The sequence below is a fragment of the Cherax quadricarinatus genome, chromosome 7 (assembly GCF_038502225.1).
Source record: "Cherax quadricarinatus isolate ZL_2023a chromosome 7, ASM3850222v1, whole genome shotgun sequence".
NCBI classification, from domain to species: domain Eukaryota; kingdom Metazoa; phylum Arthropoda; class Malacostraca; order Decapoda; family Parastacidae; genus Cherax; species Cherax quadricarinatus.
The window spans coordinates 38,757,634-38,785,513 of record NC_091298.1 but is presented as its reverse complement, the minus strand read 5'-3'; the positions used below and the strand labels follow the sequence as shown (position 1 = coordinate 38,785,513).

The following is a 27,880-nucleotide window of genomic DNA, read 5'->3' as shown; positions in this document are numbered from 1 at the left end:
TGAATTTTTATTGGTACAATCACGATAGGAATGTTGGCCAGAGCAAATGCTACAAATTTGCCCTTGTATACTGCATTTGTTGTTGTTATGACCAAAGGCACATCTATACAATATACATCAATGACTTGTATCGAGAGAAAAATGACGGAAGACCTTTTAACTTCTGTACATACAAAGTTTTAACAGATATAGCGGCGTCACCATCACATAGGAGATGTATATAAACACAGGGATAACAAAACATTCACATAACTATTATACACAATTAGTCGCAGCTGATCAGCCCGTTAGATTACCCACTGAACGCACACAAATTATCTCAAATCTCTTAACTCCAAGGCTTTATATTCAGACGGGAAGTCTTTCTCCCATCTCCCCTCATGTACCAACCTATTTCGACACTTTGTCCTATGAATCGTTCCCGGTAAAACCCGAATTCTACCATTACCTTTAAAGTGCCTCATAGCCCATGACACAAATATAATCGGCCACGACGTACGACACCCACGTTGTACACACATGTCAACCCCACCTACATCAAAACTCAACGCTCTGAGCGCCGACAAACATCCCCCCTCCCCAATATTCGCAAAACCCTACTGAACCACTCATGTACCATACCTAAAGCTTCACAGAAATACACAACGTGAAAAGCGGATTCCGCCCCACACGCCGAACAACCCTGGTCCTCCTCCAAACGCCGATTATACAACACCACCTCGGACGGCAGGATTCCGTGCAAAAATTTAAAAACCACTTCCCGTACTTGAGGAAGGAGACGCAACTGTTGGACCCACCTCCATATATCACTCCACGCGTACATGGGGTACATTCCTTCAACTCGCACCACGACTCTCTCCATACCCGCCCTTTCCAAAGTACAGAATTTAATACTCCGCACGTCCCGCATGGGCAATAACACGCGGAGCATCTCCTCGCACCTGATTAAATCCCTCCCTCCCCACCACCTGCGCAGGTCACAATGCATTTCAGTTAACCAACCTTGCATCCCACCCAGTCGGAGAAAACAACGCTTCACGTAACATGCTATGACACGAGCCCCTAGAGGAATGAGACCTAACCCTCCCTGATGCATTGGCGTCTCTACCACCGCTCTTGTGAGCCAATCGCACCCCAAGCCCCACAAAAATCTATAAACTCTGTGCAAAAGACGTTTGATGTCCCCCTGCAACAGAGGATACAGCGCAGCAACATGCCATAATTTACTATAAAGCAGAACATTAATGACCACCGCCCTCTGGTGCAGGGTTAAATGTCGCGGTCATAGACTATTTAAACACCGCAAAACACTATGTACCACCCTCCCCGAATTACATGCCCTCGTCTGATCAACCTCTCGCATATGCTGAATACCACATATAGTGATACGATCAACCACTGTCCACTTCTCTGCACCCACCCTTTCTCCCACCCACTCTCCCAACTCCATAATCTTCGATTTTTCTCTATTAACACACATCCCTGTAGCCTTACCAAATGCATCAACAAGTCTTCCAACAAAACCCAATTGCTCCCTCGTACGTAATAGCACAGTAGTATCATCTACATAACCTACAAGGGCCGGTCGACCACTACTCGAACCCCACGACGAATCTACTCTCTGCCCACAAACAGCCCAGTAAAAAGGGTCCTGCATACAAGCAAAAAGCATTTGAGACATGGGGCATCCCTGTCGAATGCTCTTGTTCAAGTGGACAAAGACACCTAACTTCCCATTAATTTGTGCTTTAAAACCAGCACCATTGTACAAAGAATGGGCCCACATGACGACCTCATTTCCAAAACCCTGCCATCTCATGATCTTCCACATCACCTCCCTTTCCACACTATCAAAAGCAGCTTGCCAGTCTAAAGCCAAAACACCACCCCCGCCCCTCGTTCTGCATTCCTCGACAAACTCTCTGATATTTCCATGACCATCATACATCGACCTACCCGGCACGCCAAACTGACCCTTATGGATTACCTTATCAAACACTTTCTTAAGCCTATTCATTAAAATTTTTGCATATAATTTATAGTCACTACACATTAACTATATGGGTCGATAATTCTTAATCGCTATGGGTACGTCACATTTTCTAACACCAAAACCACCGTACACTGAGACAAACCTAACCCCCCCCTCCTTCATTGCATTGAGTAAACGAACCATAAAAGTCAAGTCCGTATTACCTCCCAATGTTGGATATAAAATTCACACAGGATGCCGTCAATGCCTGGCGCCTTACCCTTGCTCGTTCCCTGCAACGCCTCCCACACCTCCGCCTCAGTTATAGGCCCGCCCATGAGAAAGCGATCATGATCATTCAACTTGCATCGTACACCCCGCCCCAATTCGTGTATCGCATTCTCACTCACTTCTTTACTTTGCATTTGGAGCTTACACCATGTATCGACATAAAAACTTATTCCTTCAGTTGTTGTTAAGACCTGTCCCTCACTATACCCATCAACTTCATCCTGCACCACTAAACTCACAATTTCAGTCGCCTTTCGCCTTTGTGCCTGACTATGTAAGACACAAGTAAATGGCTTATCACCCCACACAGCCTCCTCCACCCCACTCGAAATACGTGCCCCATCAAAAACCTTATTTTTCTGTACCTGGATTTGTTCCTTAAGATTGTCAATCTCGTCCACTGGGTAAATTCCAGACGCCTCTCCCTGCGCATAACAATGCCATAAAGAACCCTACAGGTACCTCAGAAAACCATACCGCAAGCGAGAGGCCTCCTTACCCCGATGCATATAAAAATCCTTAATTCGAGGCTTCACAACCTCATCCCATTGTCACACTAAATCCTATCCTTCCCAGGAGTCTATTCCCATAGACGCCCATAAGTCCGTGAATAGTGTCCTATCATCTGCACTTTGTAGCAGTCATGTATTTAACTTCCAATAACCCTTAAAACTGTTCGGGAGACCCCCCAGTCAAGCTCCACAAGAACTCTGCAATGGTCAGAGAAATAGACGTTTAACATGCACACATTGATTACGACCACCCGCCGAGACACATACACCCTACCTAAGCACGCCGCATAGCCCATACGCACGAAAGTATGCTCAATCCCCAAATCTCGTCTTCCACTTACATCCACCAACCCTAGCCCAGACAACAAATCACCCAAAATAAGCAAACAAAAACCTGCCCCCCTCGGCTCAATGTCTTTACGGCACACCACACAGTTCCAGTCACCACCGACCACTGTAATGTCTGGCAGGAACCTCAAATAGTACACTAGAACATCCCTAACAAAAGTATTTTTAATATTAACATCATGTTCGGCTGGCCCATATCCTCCTATGAAACCAACCCTTCTATTACCCCAATCTCCCATGGCTCGCACCACCCGACCCTCCCCCCCTTCCTCCTAATGTTTCACCACAAACGGGCTGGTCGCTTTTATCAACACAGCCACTCCACCTTTCAGACGTCTCGAGTGAGTCATATAAACATCATAATCATCTATCTCAACCAAACTTCCTACTTTATGATTATGTTCTTGCAAAAAACACACATCCACTGCAAAGCAATTCAACAACTCACGTACCTGCAAACACTTTCTGAGATTTTTCAAACCATTAACATTAATAGTTACACACCTAACTTTGCCAAAGGTGGCTTTCCTCTAGGGGCCACCACACCCTTTTTCTCTTTGCGTTGGCAAGCACCTAAGGCACCACCCATACCTTTGGCATTCTCCGTTATATTACCTGCTGTCCTGGACCTGTGCGACCCCCCCACCCTTGATTTCCGACCACGTCTTCTTCCCTGAACGTTGTCCAGGGGTCAAGTCGTCAGAGTCGGGCGGGGTAGCTGCACGCTTCCTAGAAACAGCATCCTCAGCTATGTCATTACCTGAGGTGTTCTCCTTGTGAATGTCTACCTCAACAGTATGAACTCTCGGACCCTCCACATCTCGCACATTAACTAACTGATCAACATCATCCAAACGTACTCTCTCCTCACCTGAACACTTCAACAAAGGCACACACAGCACAGAATCATACTCATGCAACGCTAAAAGGTCGCTCAATGTAGATACAATATTAGCCTCTATGTCATCTACCTCTCTTGCTAGAGGGATCTCACTTCTCACTTATTCCACCTCATCATGGGAGACAGTCCCAGGTAGAGTCACACAAGATGACTCTATGAGCATGGCCCGATCAACCTCGGCACTCCATGATGTCAGGCGCGGCAAGTCCTCGACTACTTCGTCTTCCGGAGTCTGACGGGGAACCTCACCGTCCGGATAACGACCACGTAGCGAGGGCGGCTGGCGCTGAACACATTGTGTAGCAATGTGATCCAAAGCGCAGCAGAGGCGGCAAGTTTGTCTCTGTCCAGAATACGTAACGTACACCTGGGAACGAAAATCCTCCAGGTTTGCATACAAAGGAATTGGCTGGTGTAGGGACATTTTCAAAGTGAAGGACCCCTCTTGAAGACCAGCATAGAGGCCATCAGACCACCGACCCATTGTAACCTGGTGGATCTTCCCATAATGTTCAAAAGTGTCACAATTGTCGTCTTCATTGGCCTCAAAAGGCACGTTTCGCACATGTACCCACGTACAGTATCGTGAAACGTCATGCAACTTAACAGTGACTGCTGGGGTAACTTGCTTAGATCCTGGTATTGGTTGACAATCTGCTCATAGGTCTGAGTATCACAAAACTTGACGAAAATCCGGGAAAGTCCATTCAAAGCGACGCCACACAGGGATTCATGCTGGATGCCATATATATCACGAACGATCGCTGGCACTAACACATTAATAGATGCGCTGGTGATTGTGCCCCATATTAGTTCAATACAAACAGTATTAACTCTCCGGCGAAAACCAGTCGCCATTGTTGTTGATGTATCAAAAGCTCCTCCACCAGGTGTCGAGACTGAGCAGAAGCAACTGACAAACGCTCAGCACAACGTCTGAGCAGAGAATTCAATTTTTACAAGGGATTTTGCAGTCGGGGACTGTCTTATTTAATCGCAAACTCAGGGAAGGAGGGGAATGTCGTGCGTGTGGTGAATTAGAATCCATTTCTCACGTAGTGTATTTTTGTGAACGCATAGGGAGGGTCAGGGAATGGTTAGGGCGGGTTATTCGTTTTATTGGGGGGGGGGGGGGTTGCAGGCATTGAGAGTGTTAAGTTCAGACATTGATGGGGTGGGAGTGCAGGTTAAAAATACGGTGGCATATATAGTGACTGATTTAGTGTACACTTCATGGGCAATGAGAGAAGTAGGTGAGGGTCAAAGGATGAAAGTACTAGCAGCTACTTTTTACAGAACTAAGTGTCACAATAGGGAAGTATATGGAAGGAGATGGAACACACAGTTTACAGAGAGTTACCGGGATTTTCGGCTGCGTGACTTATGGAATTTGTAGGTCAATGGGATGCAATGGGCTAGCCTCCCTTCCAGTAGTGTGTGGTGGTGATTGGGTAAGTAAATGTGGAGTATGCATGAATACTGGATAATATGAAGGAAGAGTGTGTGAGGTGAAGAATAGTTCAGTGCTTACAAGACACCATTGTATTATATTAATGTGTTATTCCTTGCTATAATAAGGATAGTGATGGACACAAACGTTGACATACATATGCAGGTGTGTGAGTGTGTACGTAATAAGTGTATAGTTATGCGGGAATATACTTTGATGTATGCGCAAACATTACAAATGTGTGTGAGGGCATGTATGATCAGACCCAAGAAGTGGGTGACAGGGTGTGGCGTATTAGTCATAAGATGCTTACAAGGTGCTTCATTGTTAATATATTTTTTTTTCTCTTTTTCCTTTGTGTAAACAGGACAACATATGAATTGACCTCTAAAAATTGTTTTGGATTAGTATATACATATTACAAATGTCTGTAGCGTGGCAATAGCTTATCATATATGGCAAGTGTAGCACCTGCTAAGGTGAATGTTACGAAGATGTATTTGTAGTTTACATATTAGTGTCATGTAGGTAATGTTTTTTAAAGTGCTTTCTACATTGAATATGTAAAGTGTGCCAATTGTGAATGACCGACGAATTAACGCCTATATCTTTTGGTGTATGGTACGTAAGCTAAAATCTGGAATACCCTACCTGAGAACTCTAGAACTGCAGACACATTCATCACCTTCAAAACTACCATTAGAAAACATCTTATCTCCCTGATACACCCCGTCAACTAACTACACGAATACCACCTGGTGGTTCACACTTACACTCGCTCACTCATTTGACCATAAACAGAAATATTAATCTCAGTCTTAAAATAATGAATCCTGTGATACTCCAATACTGAAACTATATACTGTGCCAAAACAAAAGCATTCACATTGCTAAACTCACAAACTAGTATTTAGTCACTTAGCCATAATACCAACTTACCTCATAATTTGTAATATTTTACAATTAAGAATAAAACTAAGTATGCCCGAAATGCCTAGCCATGCTAAGCGTTCTAGTGGTACACTCTGTAATCACAATTTTACTACATGTAAACCAAACAATAACCAAATTTCTGTAAACTCAGCATTGTAATCCTTATAGAGAATAAACTTTGAATTTGAATTTGAATAAGAGGGAGCACACTAAACCCCGCGGGGTGGTTAGAGTGAGCACGGATCTGTCTGGATGTAACACAACGTATGCTTAGATTGAATGCTAAGGGCATCAGTGCGAGTTGTGAATGGAGCTGTGTTGGACGTAAAGGCAAATGAGTAATCACATGTGTATGCATACTTTAGTATGTGTATAATATATCAGTGTCATAATTGTGAGACGCGTATTGTGCACACTTTACAGGTCAGAAAAGGGGTTTATTTGTATAAGCAGGCAAGAGTGCAAGCATACTGAGTGGTACTGTGTTTGGTTTTGGAATCTGCTTTATTCACTCACAGGCGTGGGTGAGTTGGTAACGTAAATGATGGACAGCGCTGTGCTGTTATGATGTAACATTGCTGAGATACAGTAAATTGGGTGATGGAATAATTACTTAAAGTTGTGACTGATTTCTTGTTATATATGTGCCTGTTTATCTACTATGAGCGTTTGGAAAATATAAATACATGAAAAATGAGACACTAATGCATATGGTAGGTCTGAGAGTTCTTTGCACATAATATAATAATGTAAATGGTATGAATTCGGTAGATATATGTAAAATCTTGCGTAACATCGTATAACTTAGGCTCGGGATATAATAACATGGGGGAGGGGGACAGTTTGTGTACACGCACAGTTGAATTTTCAATCTATTCTAACAAAGGAATTATGAATTTCTGTGGAAGAACTGATATCATATTTTTTTATTTATTTCATGTATCGTATTGTTTTAAATAAAATATAAAAAAAAAAATACTTGTTGGTGTCCCCACACACTAACACTTGTTGGTGTCCCCACACACTAACACTTGTTGGTGTCTGTTACGCAGAAAAGTGGGATACCTGGGGGCTAGAGCCTTGTCTAAAGGCATAGGTAAAAGTTACACACATCTCAAGAATAAACAGGCCACCCAGGGGTATCCCAGTCAAAACAGAAAGCGCTAAACCAGTATTTGTTACTTCAATGGGTTGGTTAACAAAGGGTTAGGCAAAAATCCTAGTTAGGAAAATATATTTATTTATTAAAAAAAAATGCAACTTGTATATTTACTACCAAATCAGTCATGTACTTATATATCTGTTATATCTATGTGACTCTGATGGGTTAGTATTATACCCCTACAAGAATATTTTATTATTCCACATACACTTTTTAAATTACACCAAAGTGGTTGGGCCACTTACCTTTTATATCCTACCTCTCTTCCCCCTCCCACCCTTTTCCAATATTTCTATCCTTACCCATCCTTCTGTCTTACCCATCTTACCAAAGCTCTGGTCATAAGAAGATCTATTTATTCAACATAGCACTTTATACACACTCTAGAAACACCTTCATCCTAAACGCCCAAATGAAGGTACACAAGAAACAGCTGGTTGGCAGTCCAGTAACCATAGCACTCTGCCTAGTCAGCACCAGGCCGACTCGACTCCAATACCAACCCCATTTCTTATTTCCTCACCCGTCCCACAGCACTCTGAACATGTCAGAGCCTAGGTGGGCATACAGGTAAGCCATAGAAGAGCCTATGGCTTGAGTTAGCTAAACAAAAGGAGTACACAACTACAAACTTACCTTAAATACACAGCATCTCCGACGCCAGCCTCCACACCATGCTGACTCCACGTGATTCCCCCAAGCCACGCTTACCCCACGTACCCAAACACAGTTAGAAAATAAATACCTAGCAGGATTTCTTTATAATTACAGCTAGAGTACTTTACAGTACCCCTAAATTCATATTACAAATTATAAAATTATGCTTTACAATTATAACATTCATACTATTATGGCACACTTCTCCGCTATATGTGCATTACAATGTCATGCAGAACCCTGCATAACAGTGTCCCCACACGCTAACACTTGTTGGTGTCCCCACACACTAACACTTGTTGGTGTCCCCACACACTAACACTTGTTGGTGTCCCCACACACTAACACTTGTTGGTGTCCCCACACACTAACACTTGTTGGTGTCCCCACACACTAACACTTGTTGGTGTCCCCACACACTAACACTTGTTGGTGTCCCCACACACTAACACTTGTTGGTGTCCCCACACACTAACACTTGTTGGTGTCCCCACACACTAACACTTGTTGGTGTCCCCACACACTAACACTTGTTGGTGTCCCCACACACTAACACTTGTTAGTGTCCCCACACACTAACACTTGTTGGTGTCCCCACACACTAACACTTGTTGGTGTCCCCACACACTAACACTTGTTGGTGTCCCCGCACACTAACACTTGTTGGTGTCCCCGCACACTAACACTTGTTGGTGTCCCCACACACTAACACTTGTTGGTGTCCCCACACACTAACACTTGTTGGTGTCCCCACACACTAACACTTGTTGGTGTCTCCACACACCAAACACTGGAGATGGTGTTTCGGACTCAAATACAGTAACTGTTTATATTTCATTCGTCGTTCAACCTCTGGGACGAGCGGACGTGAGCTGAGCTTGCCCTCTGCTGTCAGCCGGTGACAACTTGGTTTTCACAAAATGGCGCAGCAGGCAAGAAGAAGGGTAAACACTGTCGGCATAGAAGTGGTGCGTGGGGCTGTGCATGCCCACTCAGCTCAATTTTTATTACCTGCCATCATCAGGGACACATACGGCATTACCAACGAAGAGCTGTATGGTGTAGCTTTGAACGGGGCATAGAGAATTTTTGTAAAATTTCGCAATGCAAGTGTATACGAAGACATAGTCGCCAGATTCCAAGATCTTCGTGTACCAGTGAATCCTGCTGTGACGGTAAGGCTACATGTGTCCCGCCATTATACGTGGGTGAAGATCAGGAATGTACTTTTTGAGGCTGATGAGGCAGACCTACGTGCCGTCTTTGAGAAGTTTGGGACTGTTCATATGGCAACATTGGGGGAAAGTGGAAGGATCATATGCTGGGATGCCTGAAGAAAGTTTTTCCTTGAAAATGACATTGAGGCATCCCATTCCTTCCTATGTTTACCTAGAAGACTTCAGGACTCAAGTAATGGTGACCTACGTGGGGCAACGACGTACCTGTCGCTTATGCAGTGCCTATGATCACATCGCTGTGCAGTGTGTTCAACGACAGGGTACACAGGCGGATGAGCAACATGAGGAGGCATCGGAGGACCTTGCGACATTGAATTTGGCACGACCTGAGTCGATTTCCTTGAACAAGGCTTGGAATGTGGAGGTCGAGGAGGCTGCCTTGAGGGAGGAAGAGTGTGTAACTCTTCCGAGAGAGTCATGCGCTGCCGGGCAGGCACCGGAGACCAGAGATGTGGTGTCGCTTGGTGAGGACAGGGCCGTGGAGGCTACCATTGATTCAGTCCTCCATGACCTGTTAGAGACCCCAGGAGAGGTCACAGTTGAGGGGCTTGTGGGTGCCCTGGATACTGCTGGGGTTCCAGGTGGTGAGAGGGGGGGCATGTCCGAGACCCAGGTTGAGGCTGGGTTGCAAATTGGCACTGTGGTGGCGGAAGTGCACGAGGATGGCTTTTGGGAGGAGGCGGGGAGAAAGGCTCGAGTGTCAAGGAAGAGAGCAGCCCTCGGATTTGGACAATGTGCTCACTCCAGCACAGCGTTCTGGCAAAAAGGTTTGGGCTGATGTGGTTGAGCATGGACCTGGGGGGTCCAGGGGCAAGGGGCATGTGAAAGCAGATCACAGAATGGTGATTGAAGATCAAGGGCATATAAAGGGGAAAGGGGATAAAGGTGTTGTAGTACGTAAAGGAAAACCTCCATTGACAAATTCAAGAGTCTCTCTATAAATATCAATGGTCTGAGAAATTATAGGAAGTGTGTATGGTTTCATGAGCTTCTCATTAGGCATGGTGTAGATGTAGTGTTTTTGCAAGAGCACAACCACAAGCTGGGTTGTATGTTGATGATTGAGGGGTATACTGTATATGCGGCACACTCAACGAGATTGAAAGGAGGAGTGGCTATTTTGGTGAGGGAGGCTAGCCCGTTTACTGTACATCATTGTGAGGAGGGGGGGATGGGAGGGTTACAAGAGTGAATGGGACATGGAGAAGGGATAAGATGTCTTTTGTGTGTGTTTATGGTCCGGCGGAGGGGGACAGTCGAGTGAAGAATGAGTTCGTACGTGAAGTGTTGGAGTATCACTTAAGATAGCTTCCAGCATTAGCTGTGATGGGAGGGGACTGGAATTGCGTCATACGCAGCAGGGATGTGGAACCTAGGGGAGCAGGATATTGTTCTGGCGTTCTGAGGGACCTGTTAACAGGGGTGGAGTTGGTGGATGTGGAAGGGGGGGCAGCATGGGAGGTGGAGCACACCTTTGTGAGGCAGGGGTATGCTGCACAGCTGGACAGGATATACGTGACAAGGAAAGCAGTGGTGCAGAGTGTAAGGGTTTTGGATGTGTTTTTTTCTGATCATAGAGGTGTTTTGGTGGATTTGGGATGGGAGGGATGGCCGAACAGGTATAAGAGTTATTGGAAATTAAATGTTTGGTTGTTTCAAGATGTTGAGGGGAGGGTCCTATTTGCACAATGGTGGAAAGGCTTATGGGAGGGGATGGAAGTCAATGAGGATGTGTTGAGATGGTAGGATGTGACGGCGAAGACGAGGATTAGAGAGTTTTATGTACGACAGGGACGGCATGAGAATCGGTTGGCTTATGGGCTTATTAGGTATCTTGAGGGGCAGTTAAGGGAGTATTATGAGAAAGGAAAAGGGGGTGGGAGCCCCAGTGGCTGACATAGAGGGAGTGAAGGAACGCCTAATGGATGTGCAAAACGAGAGGTTTGATGCGGCAAGGGTTTTAGGGGGGTTGGAGGAGGTCATGTGGGGTGATAGACCATCGGCATGTGTCCTGCAAGGGCAGGGGCGCTGGTGCATTGCAATGGAAATGGTGGGTTTGAGGGTTCTTGAGGACATCGAGGGATATAGGGAGGGACAACATTTGGTGACAACAGAGGGGATGGGAGGGTACGTTGATGCTTGGCTTAGTGTGCATATGAGGAGTGTGGGTGTGAGAGAGGGGGCTTTAAGAGAGACATGGGGATGGGTGCAGTGTGTGCTGGACAGGGACGACAGGGAACAGTTACAGGGGCCTATTGTGGAGGAAGAGGTGTGGATGGCTTTAATGGGTATGAGCAGGGGTAAGGCACTGGGAATAGATGGGCTGCCTGCAGAGTTTTACATACAGCATTGGGGAGTATTAAAAGACTTTTTGGTGCAATTATTTAATATCATAAAAGAGAGGGGTGTGTTGAGACCTTTGCAGGTGACATCGCTAGTAGTTTTGGTGCCAAAGGGTGAAAGTCAGTGCACAGTGAGAGATTACCGGATGATATCACTCATGTGCGCAGACTACAAACTTTTTGCAAAAATTTTGGGAAATCATATAAAGAAAGTCATTGGAAAGGTAATAGTGAGGGGTCAATATGGGATTCCGGGGAGATCAATGTATGAGGGGCATGGGGTTATTAGAAGGTTTATTGAGGGTTTGCGAGAGGGGAAATTAGGGGTATTGGCATTGGATTGGAGAATGGCGTATGACAGTGTCGAGAGGGAGGCTCTGTGGAGAATCATGGAGCGGCAGGGGTTTGGGGAGGACACTGTAAATTGGGCATGTACTTTATATCAGGGAGCCGGGATATGTGTACAGATTAATGGGAGGGTGGGGTTGCATGTGAAAATGGGCAGGGGATTGAGGCAGGGATGCCCGTTGTCACAAATATTATTTGCATTTTTACAGAATCCATTTTATAGGGCAGTGGTAAGGTGCATAGGGGAGGGGGTAAGGGAGGACATACGAGATGGGAGTCCTAGTAACATAGGTTATGTTGATGACACAACTGTCCTAGTGAGTTGGAGGGAGGGATTGGAGGGTCTGGAGAGAGTTATAGATGTTTTTGGGATGGCAACAGGTATGGCAGTGAATGTGCATAAATCAAAGCTCATGATATTGGGTGAATGGGATGGGTGGGAGGGCGGGGGTGGAGGGGGTGAGGTGGTGTGTCGTGGACCGGGTGAAAATTTGTGGAATTGTGTATATGGGTAATGCTCAAATGGCGAGGGAGGTTAATTCAAAGGGTGTGGTAGATAGAGTATTGGGAAGATTGGCAGGATTGTGGCCGACACACCTTACGCTACACCTGAGGGTCATTGTGGTCAATGTGCTTTTGTACAGCAAAATATGGCATGGGGCAGCTTTGTACCCTTTGGTGTATGGGGATGTCCGGAGATTGTTGAGCAGAGTTTTCCGTTTTATCTGGGGTTCGGGATGCCATTGGTTGAAAAGGGAGGTGGTAACACTTCTGGTGGCCTTGGGAGGGCTGGGGTTAATTCACTTGGAAAGAAGGTTGAAGTGTGTATATGTGAAACATGGGTTTCTAAGGGTTCGGGGGGAGGGGAGTAGAGGGTTGGGGGTGCTGCAGGGAGATATTCGGAGATGGTGGAAGGGACGGGATTTGAGAGATGGTATGGAGTTGTTGCGTCTATTGATGATGGTCAGAGATCCGAGCAACATGCGGGTAGGGTCCATGGAGAGGAAGTTATGGCCTAGGGTGGCAGTGGCAATGGAAGGAGTGTACCGGATGTACGCATGGGAAGACATTTGGGGTCGATTAAAAGGGTTTCGCATTCGGCCGCGCTTGAGGGAGGTAATGTATAGGTTTCTTCACGGAATATTGCCGTCTGGGGTTGTTTTACGAAATAGGCGAATAAGGGAGGGTAGGGAGTGTCAGGTTTGTGGGGTAGATAAATCAGCTTTTCATGTAGTTTATTTCTGCGAAAGCCTAGGGGTTGTGCGGAAATGGTTAGGGAAAGTAATCCGGTATGTGGGGGGGGAAAGGGTTGTCGGTTTTGAGAGCGCTCAGTTTAGATGTAGGTGGGGTAGGGGTAAAGGTTCAAAGGGCAGTGGCTTGATTTCGTGTTTATATCATGGGCAATGAGAGAGAAAGGGGAGGAGGAACGCAGGATGGCCATAGCAGCATTCTTTTATAGAACAGTGTCGCAACAGGGAAATATATGGTAGGAGGTGGGAGAGGGATTTCTCGGAGGGCTATAGGGACTTTCTTTTGAGGAATTTATGGACTTTATAAGCGGTCAGGGGCATGAACGGGCTGGCCTTCTCCGGGGGGAGGGGGTTGTGTGTGTGGAATTGTGTATGGAAAGGATATTGAGGTGAGTTTTGAGTGTGACACATTAAGAGGTGTGATATGTTTTCTCCAATAGGATTAACGCCAATTGTTTTGATAATCTACTGCTCTATTATATATATTATGTTTAGTAATATTGATTTACGGTAATGACATTGTAATTTGGAGTTTTACTCTAATAATTGCATGTATTTGCTCCAACTTGTTTTCTAGGTGCCTTGCACTGCATAGTGTTGATGCTGTGATCATGCACGGTGTCCAGAGATATGCTGTGATATGTTTGTATTATTGTCTGTGCATTATTGTTCGTCACTGGTGATCTGCAATTTTCAGTTTTGTTTTGAGAGTAAAGAGTTTAATGTACGTCAGATAGTGTAAATAAAGTGGGGCAACAGTGGTGTTATTTATAGGTTTTTGTGGTTAGGTGCGTGCTAGGCACAGTCTTTATGTTACTTATGTCATGGTTATATTTTATGTTGTATTGTACTGTTGTCAATAGCACTATATTATGTACATATAAGCTGTATAGAGCTTGAATGTCATAGTTGAAGCTGTGTTATTGTTTTTTAACGTTTGGAATTGCATGTTTAAATGTGTAGAAGTTTACATGTGATGGGTTTTTGAGACTAAGTTTATACCTATGGCTTTGTAGTAATTTTGTATGTCTTTGTGACTTTTCTATACCACCATTGTTGTGTGATACATATTGTTATGTAACTGAAGCATTAGGACAATTACATAAATTAATGTTTTGATCATTGCTGTGTGGCATTAGATTAGGTAACATCCATTGTTTGTAGTATGTTAGGTTGTAAATAGTGGGGTGGTTGGATAACCACGGGGGGGGGGGGTAATATGTCTGTGTAATATGTTCAGTGCAATGAATTGCATGGTCTGTAGTCGATTACATCATTAATGTGGGAAGAAAATGGATGTCTCTTAGGGTACAGATTACGTACCATTTCGATGGATGTATATATAAAAGTGATGTCCATATTGTGTAATTCTGTTGAGTAGCTCCAACAGGTTTGGGTTAAGTGATAGGATGAGGGAACAGAGAGGGGGAGGGGTTGTACCCACAAGGAATTGTAAGTGTGGTGTGTAATGTTAGCTGTAGGTAGGATTGTGTTAATTTTATAGCCCTACATGAGTTTTATACATTATATTTTTGTAATGTCATGTTTTAAATAAAATATAAAAAAACTGTTTATATTTTCTGCAAATTAATATTTTGGCTGATGTTGCTAGTGAGTTTCTCTGGGTTAGTATTCACCCACACAAACACTGTGGCTATTATTCTTGAACAATAACTCTGTAGTTGGTATTTCCCCACAATAGTGCTGAGGCTAGTGTCGCCACACATTCATAATTTGGCTGGTGCTTCCACATTCTAACAGAGAAATTGGTTAGTGCTATCACGAAGACTAAGATTATGGCTTGTGTTTCTATTAACGCTGTAATTGCAATCCAACACAGTAACAATGTAACTGGTGTCACTAAACACTAACACTGTAGCTGCAGTTCCTACACAAGACCAATGTATGTGGTGTCCCTACACATGTACACGGTGATTGGTGTCCCCATTCACTGTCACTGCGGCTGGTGTCCCTACACTTATACAGTGGGTGTTGTCCTTACAGGGCCAAGAGCTGCAGCACAACGTGACGGCCGGCATTATCATCAGCAACCAGAGTCTGGTACTACAGAAGGTGGCCAGAACGGCTTCTGGCAACTACTACTGTATCGCCTCCAATATAGAGGGTGACGGCCACTCTAACCCCATCCTTCTGAAAGTTAAGTGTGAGTGTTCCATCTCTTGTATCTGTCTGTACATCTGTCTGTCTTTTTGTTTGTCTCTGTCTCTGTCTCTGTCTCTGTGTCTGTCTGTCTGTCTGTCTCTGTCTCTGTCTCTCTCTCTCTCTCTCTCTCTCTCTCTCTCTCTCTCTCTCTCTCTCTCTCTCTCTCTCTCTCTCTCTTTCATCAACTATTTAATTTTAAGCTATTACAAGTTATAAGTGAAGTCTTTCTTGGTGCGGAACTTGGGCATCACTTTCCTGGAAAATATTCTTTGCCTGATATATCCATCTCTTGCCTTCTATCCAGTCACCTCAGTGCAAGCTTCAGTCATCAATTTTATCACTCTCTCAGCAGCTTGAGCGTTGTTCGGCCACTTGGGCACCTCCAGTGGAGTCTCAATAATTTTCAGAACCTGGTGAGCTGATAGAGAAGCAATTAAAGGAGGCTCAGTTTTGAGTTCAGTCTTCCAGTTAATCATGGAATGATTGTTCTTTGCTTGCCACTTTAGTTTGAGAATCATTACTTTTCTTGAGTTGACAATAGGAACCACTTTGTCATTCCCTTCATCTTCACTGTCATCCTCATCATCAGTGCTCGTCAAAAGCATCAGCAGAATCTTCGCCATCCTCATCAGAGCTCTCGGTACTTTCTTCTGTCTGCTGATTCTCTTCTCTAACTTTTTTTTTTATCATTGAGACAACTGTATCCCTCACAGTCATGTCGTCATCAGCGCATATACCAAGAAGCAGCTAATCTGTGTGAGCAAAGTAGGAATTTCTTTGGACAATCTTCTTTACTATCTTCTTTTCGTCACTGTTCAGATGTCTCATAAACTGCAGTGACTGGAAGACATACTTTGGACTATGTCTGACATAACGGTGCAGTTTGATGTGGAACCACGTTGGAGCACTGAACTTTAAAATCATAATGATTACTCTTTTCAGCTCCTGACTGGGTCTTGATGTTGCCACATACAGCCTAAGGATCTTACTCCATAGAGTATTCCACCTTGACACACACGGTGGACCTGGTTCAAGAGCAGCCAAGTCATCATCAATCACACCTGTGATCACTCCTTTGCAATTCTTATACAAGTATTTTTGGTCCCAGGACAGACCCTCTGCCGCCTTGTCACTCAATACAAGGGAATCAGTAAAAGTGACTGGCTGGAAAGCAACAACTGGCAGCTCAGACAGAGGATCCTTGATTTGTTTGCCAATGGGACCTCTCCAATGTTCAGGACCACTTGGCTTACCGTCATAGTGGTAGAAAACAGCCCGGAATGGCAGCTCATTTCCATGAAGCTGACAGATGAAATAATGGACCAGATAACCTAAGCTGCTATCTTGATAATCACTGAAACATCAGTAAACTTTCCTTCATCGCATTTATATCGCCAGCAGTTCCTTAACATATGGCCTTTGGACGGAAATTTGTTCATTGGAAGAACACTGGCATGGCCAAACAATGCATGTTCTGTTGCTTTCCTCGTTGACATTGTAGCCATCTCAGTAGTAAAGTGTATAAGTAGTAAGAGTATCTGAAAAAAAGAGAAAGTTAGTTAATGTTTATAAATACAGCTGAGTACATATATATAGTACATAAAACACTGTGCTGCGCTACTCATTAATACAGACATATTAGAAAAAATTCAGTTGCAAATGCTGTAGGCTAAACGTCAACCAGTCAATTTCATATTTGACACTGAATCTAAGATGTATATAAAGAACAATGCCCGAAGAGTGCAGCTTCGACCAAAATTTCAATTCTCCTTATAGGCCAGCATGCCGCTTCTAGCAAACAGTTGGCCTCTTGATGTTGAAACACTAATAGCAGTATAGTCTTTTATTGATAAAACACTTCACCCATCCCATGTGTGGGATTTTTCATATGCATATAATTGTGAAAGCCCATTCGTGGGTGAAATAAAACTGGGTGAAATAAAGCTTCAGTTCTGTTAGTCTTTAACCTCACTTGTCGGTGTTACACCTCAAAATCGCAATAGGTTGATTAGTTGATTGATTGTCGTGGGTGATGCTCAGTATAATCAGAGTGGGTGAAAATGGTGCCTTTCCAGACCCAGAGCACGTCTTTCCTCTGAAGATCAGTTTTGGAGAGCGAGAATGTGAGTTGTCATGGGCGGCCTAAGTGCCCCACGACTGTTAGAAAACAAAGTTTAAGAATATAAAAACACAAGAATAAAGATTGCAGCAGACGAACTGGTCCACATTTGGCAGGACCAGCTCAGATAATTTCCTTCATAATATTAATGCTGATGTATTCCATGAGAAAGAAGATTCCCAGTAAGTTCTAAAAACTTGGAACAGTTGGAATCAGATAAATTGCCGAAGAATACAGTTTTTGATTGTTTGAGTGGGTTTTATTAAAGAAAATTTTGCTTTATTTTTTCGTTTTATAAATATACCTTTTTCCACATAATATCCAGAGAATACTTATTCAGGTCACCTTGAAATACTAAGCGATGAAAGTATTTTTGTGTAGAGTTTGGGCTATGAATGTGCCTCTTCACAAAATACTATATGTAATCTGAATTTCTTCAAAGACGCAAAATCAATGATTTTTCTTACGGGATTGTATAGAAATTTAAAGAAAATAAAAGTGAAAGCGTGAAAATTTACTTTTTTTTAGCTGTTTATAATTTTCAGAAGTTTATTGAACCTTTAAATATTTTATGACTTTTTATCACAGCCGCCACATTATAATATATAATATTCCTGTCTTCTGCTAACTTCCTCCAAGACCATCGTCTATGACTTGAGAGTGACTTATTCGACTGAATCCAAAATTTCAAGCCAGTTGACCTAAAACTAAGGAAGGGTTCGAGAAACGATTGAGCGATATCCCAGACTAGTTACTTTGCTATAACTTAAGAAAACTTCTGTTGATCGGCCTCAGAAATTCAACATTCCTGTATCCTACTTATAAGAAGGTGGCTATTATTAATAAGTGTGCAGGTGCCATTTTTCAATTCATAATCTCAATACACAAATATGCTGCAGATAGGAAAATGCAACGTATGATAAAAAATATATTTTATTATTTGCATTTAATACCGGGATAATGCTTCTTCAGTTAGGTAACTGATGCTACTGAGGTGCTCTTGATTTAAGGAAATAGACTTAGCACTCCCTTCCTTAGATCAAATCTGAATGCCTCTCTTTTCACAGGCGCTATATGATCCCTACGGTTTCAGTGTTTTTCCCCGGACAAAAATAAAACAGTTCTGAACGTAGTCAATCCTTAATGGATTGTGTTAATTTCTGGAAAATGCATCTTCTTGTCGGCTTGAGTGCGGATGTGTATTCCTCACAAGAAACGTCACCTTGACTTTTAGATTGTGTAAGTTTAGGTGTGCCAATTTTATTCATCAAGTTGTATCTGTGAAATAACACTAAAATGTCTCTTCTAATCAGAAATAAGCTTTATTGGGTTATCTTAGGTCGAAGATATGTAATGTACTTTCATATGGCTGTAACATCTGTGTGTCATCAAGATCTTTGTATGAAATATTCCCAAAGTTTAAATTAGGTTTGGATTGTATATGTCCTTATTAGCCACGTTTTATTGAAGAAATTAATATATTAGTAAATATTAACGGCATAAGTAATTTATGCTGCAATTTTCATTATTTCTGTCGCTTGCTTTGTGACAAAGGAAGCTGCGGTTATGCAACAAGGGAAAACTGTCACGGAGCACAGCGAACGAAATATGACTAATTAAAGTAGCGGTTAACTTGTTCATTGGAATATGCATTATTAAATAAATCTTCCGTTTTGTTAAAATGATCATCTTTGATTAAAATGAGGTTAAATTTGGCAACTCTGGCGATATGCAAATGTCTTAATATACCTAACTAGAAAAGATATCTTTATTTGCACATTGCAAATGCAATTTCATCCTAACAACATTGAAAGTTTTCTAGAGAAATTATGATGCGATGCCAGTGTAATGAAGAAAGTCATTAATTTTTACAAAATTAATGACAGACATAAATATTATTTTCAACCCCAGCATCATCATCATCATCATCATCATCATCATCATCATCATCATCATCATCATCATCATCATCATCATCATCATCATCATCATCATCATCATCAGCAGCAGCAGCAGCAACAGCTGCTGCTGCAGCTGCTGCTGCTGCTGCTGCTGCTGCTGCTGCTGCTGCTGCTGCTGCTGCTGCTGCTGCAAGACGGACATGACAACCATCGTCATGTGGCAGAAGTTTTAGTGTTCATTCACATTCAGGATATATTGTGAAACCAACCATTTTTAACCATTCAACAGTAAAAACAGTTCAGATGATTCTTCAGCTCCGCCACACTAATGGTATAGCAAATAACGTCGACGTTCGTTTCCCATTCAATCAATATATCTCTGAGAAACATGCCCTATTTCTTATTTTATTACCAACCTTATTTTATTACCAACCTTACTACCAAAATAGAACTTCAATGTGACCAAGAGGAGGTTAGTTATGTTTTACAGTAGGAACAAGACGCACACACACGCACACACACACAAACACGCACACACACACACACACACACACACACACACACACACACACACACACACACACACACACACACACACATCTGTTCGCAGATGACGTGAAGCTGATGAGAAGAATTAAATCGGACGAGGATGAGGCAGGACTGCAAAGAGACCTGGAGAGGCTGGACATGTGGTCCAGTAACTGGCTTCTCGAATTCAATCCAGCCAAATGCAAAGTCATGAAGATTGGGGAGGGGCAAAGAAGACCGCAGACAGAGTATAGGCTAGGTGGACAAAGACTACAGACCTCACTCAGGGAGAAAGACCTTGGGGTGACCATAACACCGAGCACATCACCGGAGGCACACATCAACCAAATAACCGCTGCAGCATACGGGCGCCTGGCAAACCTGAGAATAGCGTTCCGATACCTTAATAAGGAATCGTTCAAGACACTGTACACTGTGTATGTTAGGCCCATACTGGAGTATGCAGCACCAGTCTGGAACCCACACCTGGTCAAGCACGTCAAGAAGTTAGAGAAAGTACAAAGGTTTGCAACAAGGCTAGTCCCAGAGCTCAAGGGAATGTCGTACGAGGAAAGGTTAAGGGAAATCGGACTGACGACACTGGAGGACAGAAGGGTCAGGGGAGACATGATAACGACATACAAGATACTGCGGGGAATAGACAAGGTGGACAGAGATAGGATGTTCCAGAGAGGGGACACAGGGACAAGGGGTCACAACTGGAAGCTGAAGACTCAGACGAGTCACAGGGACGTTAGGAAGTATTTCTTCAGTCATAGAGTTGTCAGCAAGTGGAATAGCCTAGCAAGTGAAGTAGTGGAGGCAGGAACCATACATAGTTTTAAGAAGAGGTATGACAAAGCTCAGGAAGCAGAGAGAGAGAGGATCCAGTAGCGATCAGTGAAGAGGCGGGGCCAGGAGCTGAGTCTCGACCCCTGCAACCACAATTAGGTGAGTACAATTAGGTGAGTACACACATATTGGAGTATGCGGCACCAGTTTGGAACCCACACCTAGCCAAGCACGTAAAGAAACTAGAGAAAGTGCAAAGGTTTGCAACAAGACTAGTCCCAGAGCTAAGAGGTATGTCCTACGAGGAGAGGTTAAGGGAAATCAACCTGACGACACTGGAGGACAGGAGAGATAGGGGGGACATGATAACGACATACAAAATACTGAGAGGAATTGACGAGGTGGACAAAGACAGGATGTTCCAGAGATTGGACACAGTAACAAGGGGACACAGTTGGAAGCTGAAGACACAGATGAATCACAGGGATGTTAGGAAGTATTTCTTCAGCCACAGAGTAGTCAGTAAGTGGAATAGTTTGGGAAGCGATGTAGTGGAGGCAGGATCCATACATAGCTTTAAGCAGAGGTATGATAAAGCTCACGGCTCAGGGAGAGTGACCTAGTAGCGATCAGTGAAGAGGCGGGGCCAGGAGCTCGGACTCGACCCCCGCAACCTCAACTAGGTGAGTACAACTAGGTGAGTACACACACACACACACACACACACACACACACACACACACACACACGCACTCACACACACACGCACACACACACACACACACACACACACACACACACACACACACACACACACACACACACACAAAGCACAAGGAATTTTCACTGTTTAGGAACGTTCTCCTATTAACATTAATTTGAGAAAAAATATTTATATAATAAATTAATAAAATATTAATGGTGTAATGCCTTAACGATAAGTTCCACGAACTTCAGCCAGAGTGAACCTCTATCTTGTTTATTATCAAACTGGTTGCCACGATTCTCAATTTGTTAATTGAATAAATAGTGAAATAATTTTTTAATTAATAATGAAAGCTTCTTCTAATTTATTTCAAAATATTAATTATGTTACATTCAAACGCGAATTTGAAATTATATTGAAATAATAAAAACTTTAATCACTGGAATCGGATTAATTGCTGGAGAATGCCTTTTCTGATCGGCTTCAAACTTTTAGCATTGATAGGCTTTATGAAAACACTGTTACTCTGAGTTGTTCAAATCTCAAATCGCCAAGTTTGTTAAGCTAGATGTTTCCTGTGGCATAACTAGAGAATGGCTCTTCTTATAAGCTTCAAACTTAACAGGGAGAATTTTCGTAACAATTGTGGGTTATGTAGGTTCCAATTTAATTTCACAGGTTTGCAGACAACTTTATATAGAATATAAATGAGAAAAAGAGACTTCAAGAAAAGAGCCATTCCTGTTTTAAGGACCATTCCTGTTTTACGGACCATTAATGTTTTACGGACCATTCCTGTTTTACGGACCATTCTTGTTTTACGAACCATTTCTGTTTTCATGACCATTCCTGTTTTACGGACCATTCCTGTTCTACGGACCATTCCTGTTCTACGGACCATTCTCAATAACATTTCACTTTATTTTTTTACAAATTTTCGTTTATGATAATTTGAGAACGCCTTATTTGATTTACTTTAAATAAGTGTAAATTTTGCAATATATCTTTGCAAGATTCATGGGATTATTTGCATGTGTGAAGCTCTGTGCACAGTGCTACCTAGGCCTTTCCTAGACTTCATTTTTTTCATGTGATAAGTAGAGACAGGCTCCTCCTTAGCTATTTTGCAATGTTTTATTCCATCACACACAGGATGGATTCCTTTCATATAATAATAAATTTTGTCAGCCTGACCTGGGAGATGTCCGATATTCACTGAGCATATCATCAAAGTTTCCTTCCAGAAGAGCTGGAGTTACTATTACATGCGAATTAACATCTCTCAGGATTGCTGTAAGAGTTAAAGGAAAAATTGTAAGGAAGTTGATGTCAGAAATGAGGGTATAGCAGGAGTGAGTTTCTGTGTGGAGGAACGACGTTGAGAAGACTGAAGGGCAAACGTGATGAAAAGTTGGGTTCTCTAAGATGGCGCTGTACAGCGGTAGTTAGCAGTTAGTGCTGCTTGAAATGTAGGGACTAGTGTGGTGGGTAAATCAGTGGGAGGATTGTTGATTGTATGTAGAGGTTGAGTGAAGAGCCGTGGTTAGCATGTACACATTATTAAAAGTGGAAGTATATGTGTCATTTGATCAATTATATATTATCATATATTGACCAATAAAGTGTTTTTGCAACACATGAGAGATGCTGACCTGCTCAACAGGCATTTTTATTCAAACGGAGGAATAGATCAGGCATGAACTTGACCAACTCTAGCAGTTGGCCTCTGCTACATGTAATAATATCTTCAACTGCTGCACCTCTCCACTTCTTCCACTGGCTCCAATATAGCAGTCTCCGTCCTTGTGACTTTATTAGATTGATAAAGACTGCTGCACAAGGGAAACGTACTTCACTGAAGATATGTCACATGTGACGTATAAGTCACATAAAGGAATGTTAGGGGATGGGGTCCAGGGTGATGGGCGTTAATAAAGAGTGAGATAAAGAAATGTTGGGGTGATTGGTGCTCTTATAGGACTGGGGTTTCTTGGTTAATGGAGTTATATTGTTAGGGAGAAGTAGATACTTTTACATTTCTCATGACCCTCTACCTCTTCCCCTTCCAAATAGAGAATTTGCATTCTGTCTTTGCTGTTAGCATTTATATTAGTTTTTGCTCTCATCCCTCTCCAATAACTCTAACTATGAAATGTTTGGATTTAAAAGCGTCACACCAAGTTTTGTTCCTTAAATTCCACTATTTTTAATTTATAATTTATCTAATTGGGCAGATATTATTACCAATATATTTACATGCCCTGTGATACCCTATTATTCTTTATCAACACTTTTCACAAATTTAAACATAGAGTGAGGTCACCACCTAAGAAACAACAGACATTAGGCGCCCTTTAGTTATTTCTTCATTGGAAATTACCTATACGCACAATAAGGCAAATTTAGCTAAGTTAGATTATCCTAAATTTGGCACATTTTATATCATGGGAAAATCCAATGATTAAAATATGTGCGAAACCGAATACTCTATTTGGAGAGTAACTTAAAATGTTACAATATCAAAAATAAGCAATTTGTTTCATAGAATATTATTTGGATGTCCTTTGTTTTAACTTTTTTCATTACCTTTATGTTCTTCTAATTCGTTTAATACAATGCTTATTTAGTAATAATAACACTGGTCTATAAGTGTTAAACAGTTTTGAGTTTCTGAGAAAAAAGTAATTTATCTTCATGTTTTTTGTGGAACTGAAAACGAAATTGTACGCATTTTTTTTTAATAAATACGAATTATAACTATAGAAAAATGTATATATAAATTAAAAAAAAATGATACTTTTGTGGGTTTGAATCAAGAACCTCTTCCCAGAACAGTTTATTTACCTTCTCTTTTCCAGTTCAAAGACAACAATTGCAATTTGCAATTTTATTTAGTGACCCAACAATTGCAAAGAATGGCGAGTTTTACTTCCAAAGCATTTCGGCTGTAGACCTTATTTAGTTGACATCATGTACTGTGCACTAGACAACTTAACATGTTGTATTGCTGGAATAGTAAACACAAATGGAGTATAATGCGATCCTTCATTGACTACGTTTCGCCCACACAGTGGGTTTTACTGGGTAAAAAATTATTTCACAGTTCTACACATTGCTAGTAAGACCTCACTCAGATTATACAGCTCACTTTTGTAAATCAAAGTTTTTCCCGTCTCTCGAGATATTGTAACTAAATAGATTCAGCATCCGTCGTTCCCACTTTTATATTTTTAAATTCAGATTTAGAAAGGTTATAGGAACTTACAGATTTAGCACGTTCAGCATAGTCATCGAAACCAAATTCCTGGGTTACTTTAAAAAGTAACTCCCAAGCATGACCCACGTTCTTATGCGAAGTGTTTGTCGCTCGTTTGATACAAGGCCAGCGTTATTATGAACGAAACTCGTAACTTACTTTGGCTTCACTGCTCTCTGTGTAACTTTGCCTGTGTATCATTCAAGCAAAGTTCGTCTCCTCAGAATGTTGTCACTACGATTTCTGATAAACGCATTATGGGGTATTTCTTCGGAAGCAAAGGCAATCAATGGAATTGTTTGTGACTAGCAGTGAGCGTAGATCAGTGAGGGAAAATAAGAAAGAAAGAAAGATCAGGGACTAGCATAAATTCCAACAGCAGAAAAATTAAGAAACGAAAAAGGACTATTGTTAAATCCGCAGGAAAATGTAAATGTAAATGTAAATGTAAAAGTAAAAGTGTAGAACGGGAGAAGGTTGTGAACTAGGCCTAAAGGTGAAGGTTGTGAACTAGGCCTAAAGGTGAAGGTTGTGAACTAGGCCTGAAGGAGAAGGTTGTGAACTAGGCCTGAAGGAGAAGGTTGTGAACTAGGCCTGAAGGAGAAGGTTGTGAACTAGGCCTGAAGGAGAAGGTTGTGAACTAGGCCTGAAGGAGAAGGTTGTGAACTAGGCCTGAAGGAGAAGGTTGTGAACTAGGCCTGAAGGAGAAGGTTGTGAACTAGGCCTGAAGGAGAAGGTTGTGAACTAGGCCTGAAGGAGAAGGTTGTGAACTAGGCCTAAAGGTGAAGGTTGTGAACTAGGCCTAAAGGTGAAGGTTGTGAACTAGGCCTGAAGAAGAAGGTTGTGAACTAGGCCTAAAGGTGAAGGTTGTGAACTAGGCCTAAAGGTGAAGGTTGTGAACTAGGCCTGAAGGAGAAGGTTGTGAACTAGGCCTGAAGGTGTATATACACAGTGGGTCATGTTGTTGTGTACTGAAGGATTGTTACTCTTCTCTTCATACGTAATATAGCTTATGATGAGGTATTGATGTTCAGTGATATAGCGATTTTAAATTGTGGATTACTACAATCTGACAAATACCCAATTCACAGTGTATATTACAGGTTGCCCACAGAAACACTACCTGATTTCAAACAGGTTTAACATATAACTTTATTGTAATAATCTTTCACAGTTAGTAGCTTCAGATGCAGGATTTCATTCAGTTTCATGTGGTATAGGGTGGCATTAAAGGCACTCAATGTGCGCCCCTCTGGTTGCTCGGCAAACATCGATGCGATAGTCCAATTCGGTCCAGACACTGCAGCATATCTGGAGTAATCATGCGAACTGCTTCAGTGACCGAAATTTTCAGCTCCTCCAGGGTTGCAGGTAGTGGTGGTACGTAAACTGTGCTCTTCAGGTATCCCCAAAGAATCCCCAAAGAAAGAGGTCACAAACAGATGGGTCCAGTGACCTCTGTAAGTGGCCTGCGAAGTCACCGGACCTAACTGTTTGTGGCTTCTTTCTTTAGGGGTACGTGAAGAGCATAGTTTACTTACCACCACTACCTGCAACTCTGGAGGAGCTGAAAATTTAGATCACTGAAGCAGTTCGCATGATAACTCCAGATATGCTGCAGTGTCTGGACCGAACTGGATAATCGCATCGATGTTTGCCGAGCAACAAGAGGGGCGCACATTGAGTGCCTTTAATGCTACCCTATACCACATGAAACTGAATGAAATCCTGCATCTGAAGCTACTAACTGTGAAAGATTATTACAATGAAGTTACATGTTATACCTGTTTGAAATCAGATATGGCCACCCTGTATATGGAATATATATATATATGGGTCGAGCACCACCAGCGAATAATTGTTGTCAGAGGTCGACAGAAAAGTAGAAATAAACAATCAGATGAATACTGAACTATCATATAAGTGATATAACGAGGGATAAGGATATGAATGGGAAGTGATATAATGAACTGAAATTATGGATGGGAGTAATCTTAATTAATCCTAAGTGATAGTGTAAAATATATGGAGTAATTTGATGGGAACCAATTGAGCAAGCGCCATGCACACCCTAACCCTCCTTCCACGGATCATCACCTCCCAGCCCCCTCCTCCCACCTCCACCTTCCTTCAACGGATCCACACCACCCAGCCAACAACACCACTTCCCAGAGGGGCGCACCCCCACCCTCTTTCCACGGATCCCCACCTCCTAGCTCCCCCCTCCCACCCCACCATAACAACCCACCACATACACGTGCTCTGGAAGTGAACATGGTCAGAAATAAGGTCTGTTGTATATGTGAAAAAAATTTGAGAGAAATATTAGGGGCATTGATTGTGAAATATGTGGTAAAGCATCCCATATATCGTGTACAAAGCTTCATGCAACCGTGAGAAATGACCTAAAACAAGAAAGTCGTTTCTGGATTTACCCCAGTGAGAGCTACTGAAAAATGGAAACCTAGAAAGTGTAAGAAAGTTCCTAAGGAGCTTGCCAGATATATACAAAGAGTGGAAAACAAAAGGCAATGAACAAGAAAAGGAGGAAAGCGCAAAGAAAGGTAAAAACCAAGGAGTGGTAATAATAGTGGAAAACGTCATTCAGAGCAAGTCGGAAAAGAACAAAACATGGGTACATAACATAGGGAAAAGGGAAAGGGAAGAAGAGAAAGCTAGAGCAGGAACAAACGAAAATGATAAAAAAAAAAGGGAAGATACACGCCTAGATGAAAGAGAACAAGAGAATTCAGATCAGGTGGCAGAACTTGGGAAAGACAAAATCAGTAAATATAGGCAGTCAGAACATTTGCAGATATTATGCAAAAGGTATGTGCTTATATGGCAGAACTTACTGGAATAAACACAACAGAAAATGTGCGAACAAAGAGTGCAGCAGGTTTGTAGATCAGTGGTTAAGAGAACCGACACGTTGATAAATTAGACACATGTGCAACTCTTGGGTATCTTTATTGAGGAAACGTTTCTCCACACAGTGGCTTCATCAGTCC

The 27,880-nt window shown here is 42.4% G+C and overlaps 1 protein-coding gene across 1 annotated transcript in view; it reads left to right on the top strand.

The window, feature by feature from the left end:
• Nucleotides 1-27,880, top strand: part of LOC138852329 (protein turtle homolog B-like) — a 269,981-nt gene that overhangs the window by 121,730 nt on the left and 120,371 nt on the right. The window contains exon 7 of the mRNA XM_070082111.1: nt 15,409-15,568. Within this exon, the coding sequence (XP_069938212.1) occupies nt 15,409-15,568 (160 nt within the window). The remainder of the gene's footprint in view (nt 1-15,408; nt 15,569-27,880) is intronic.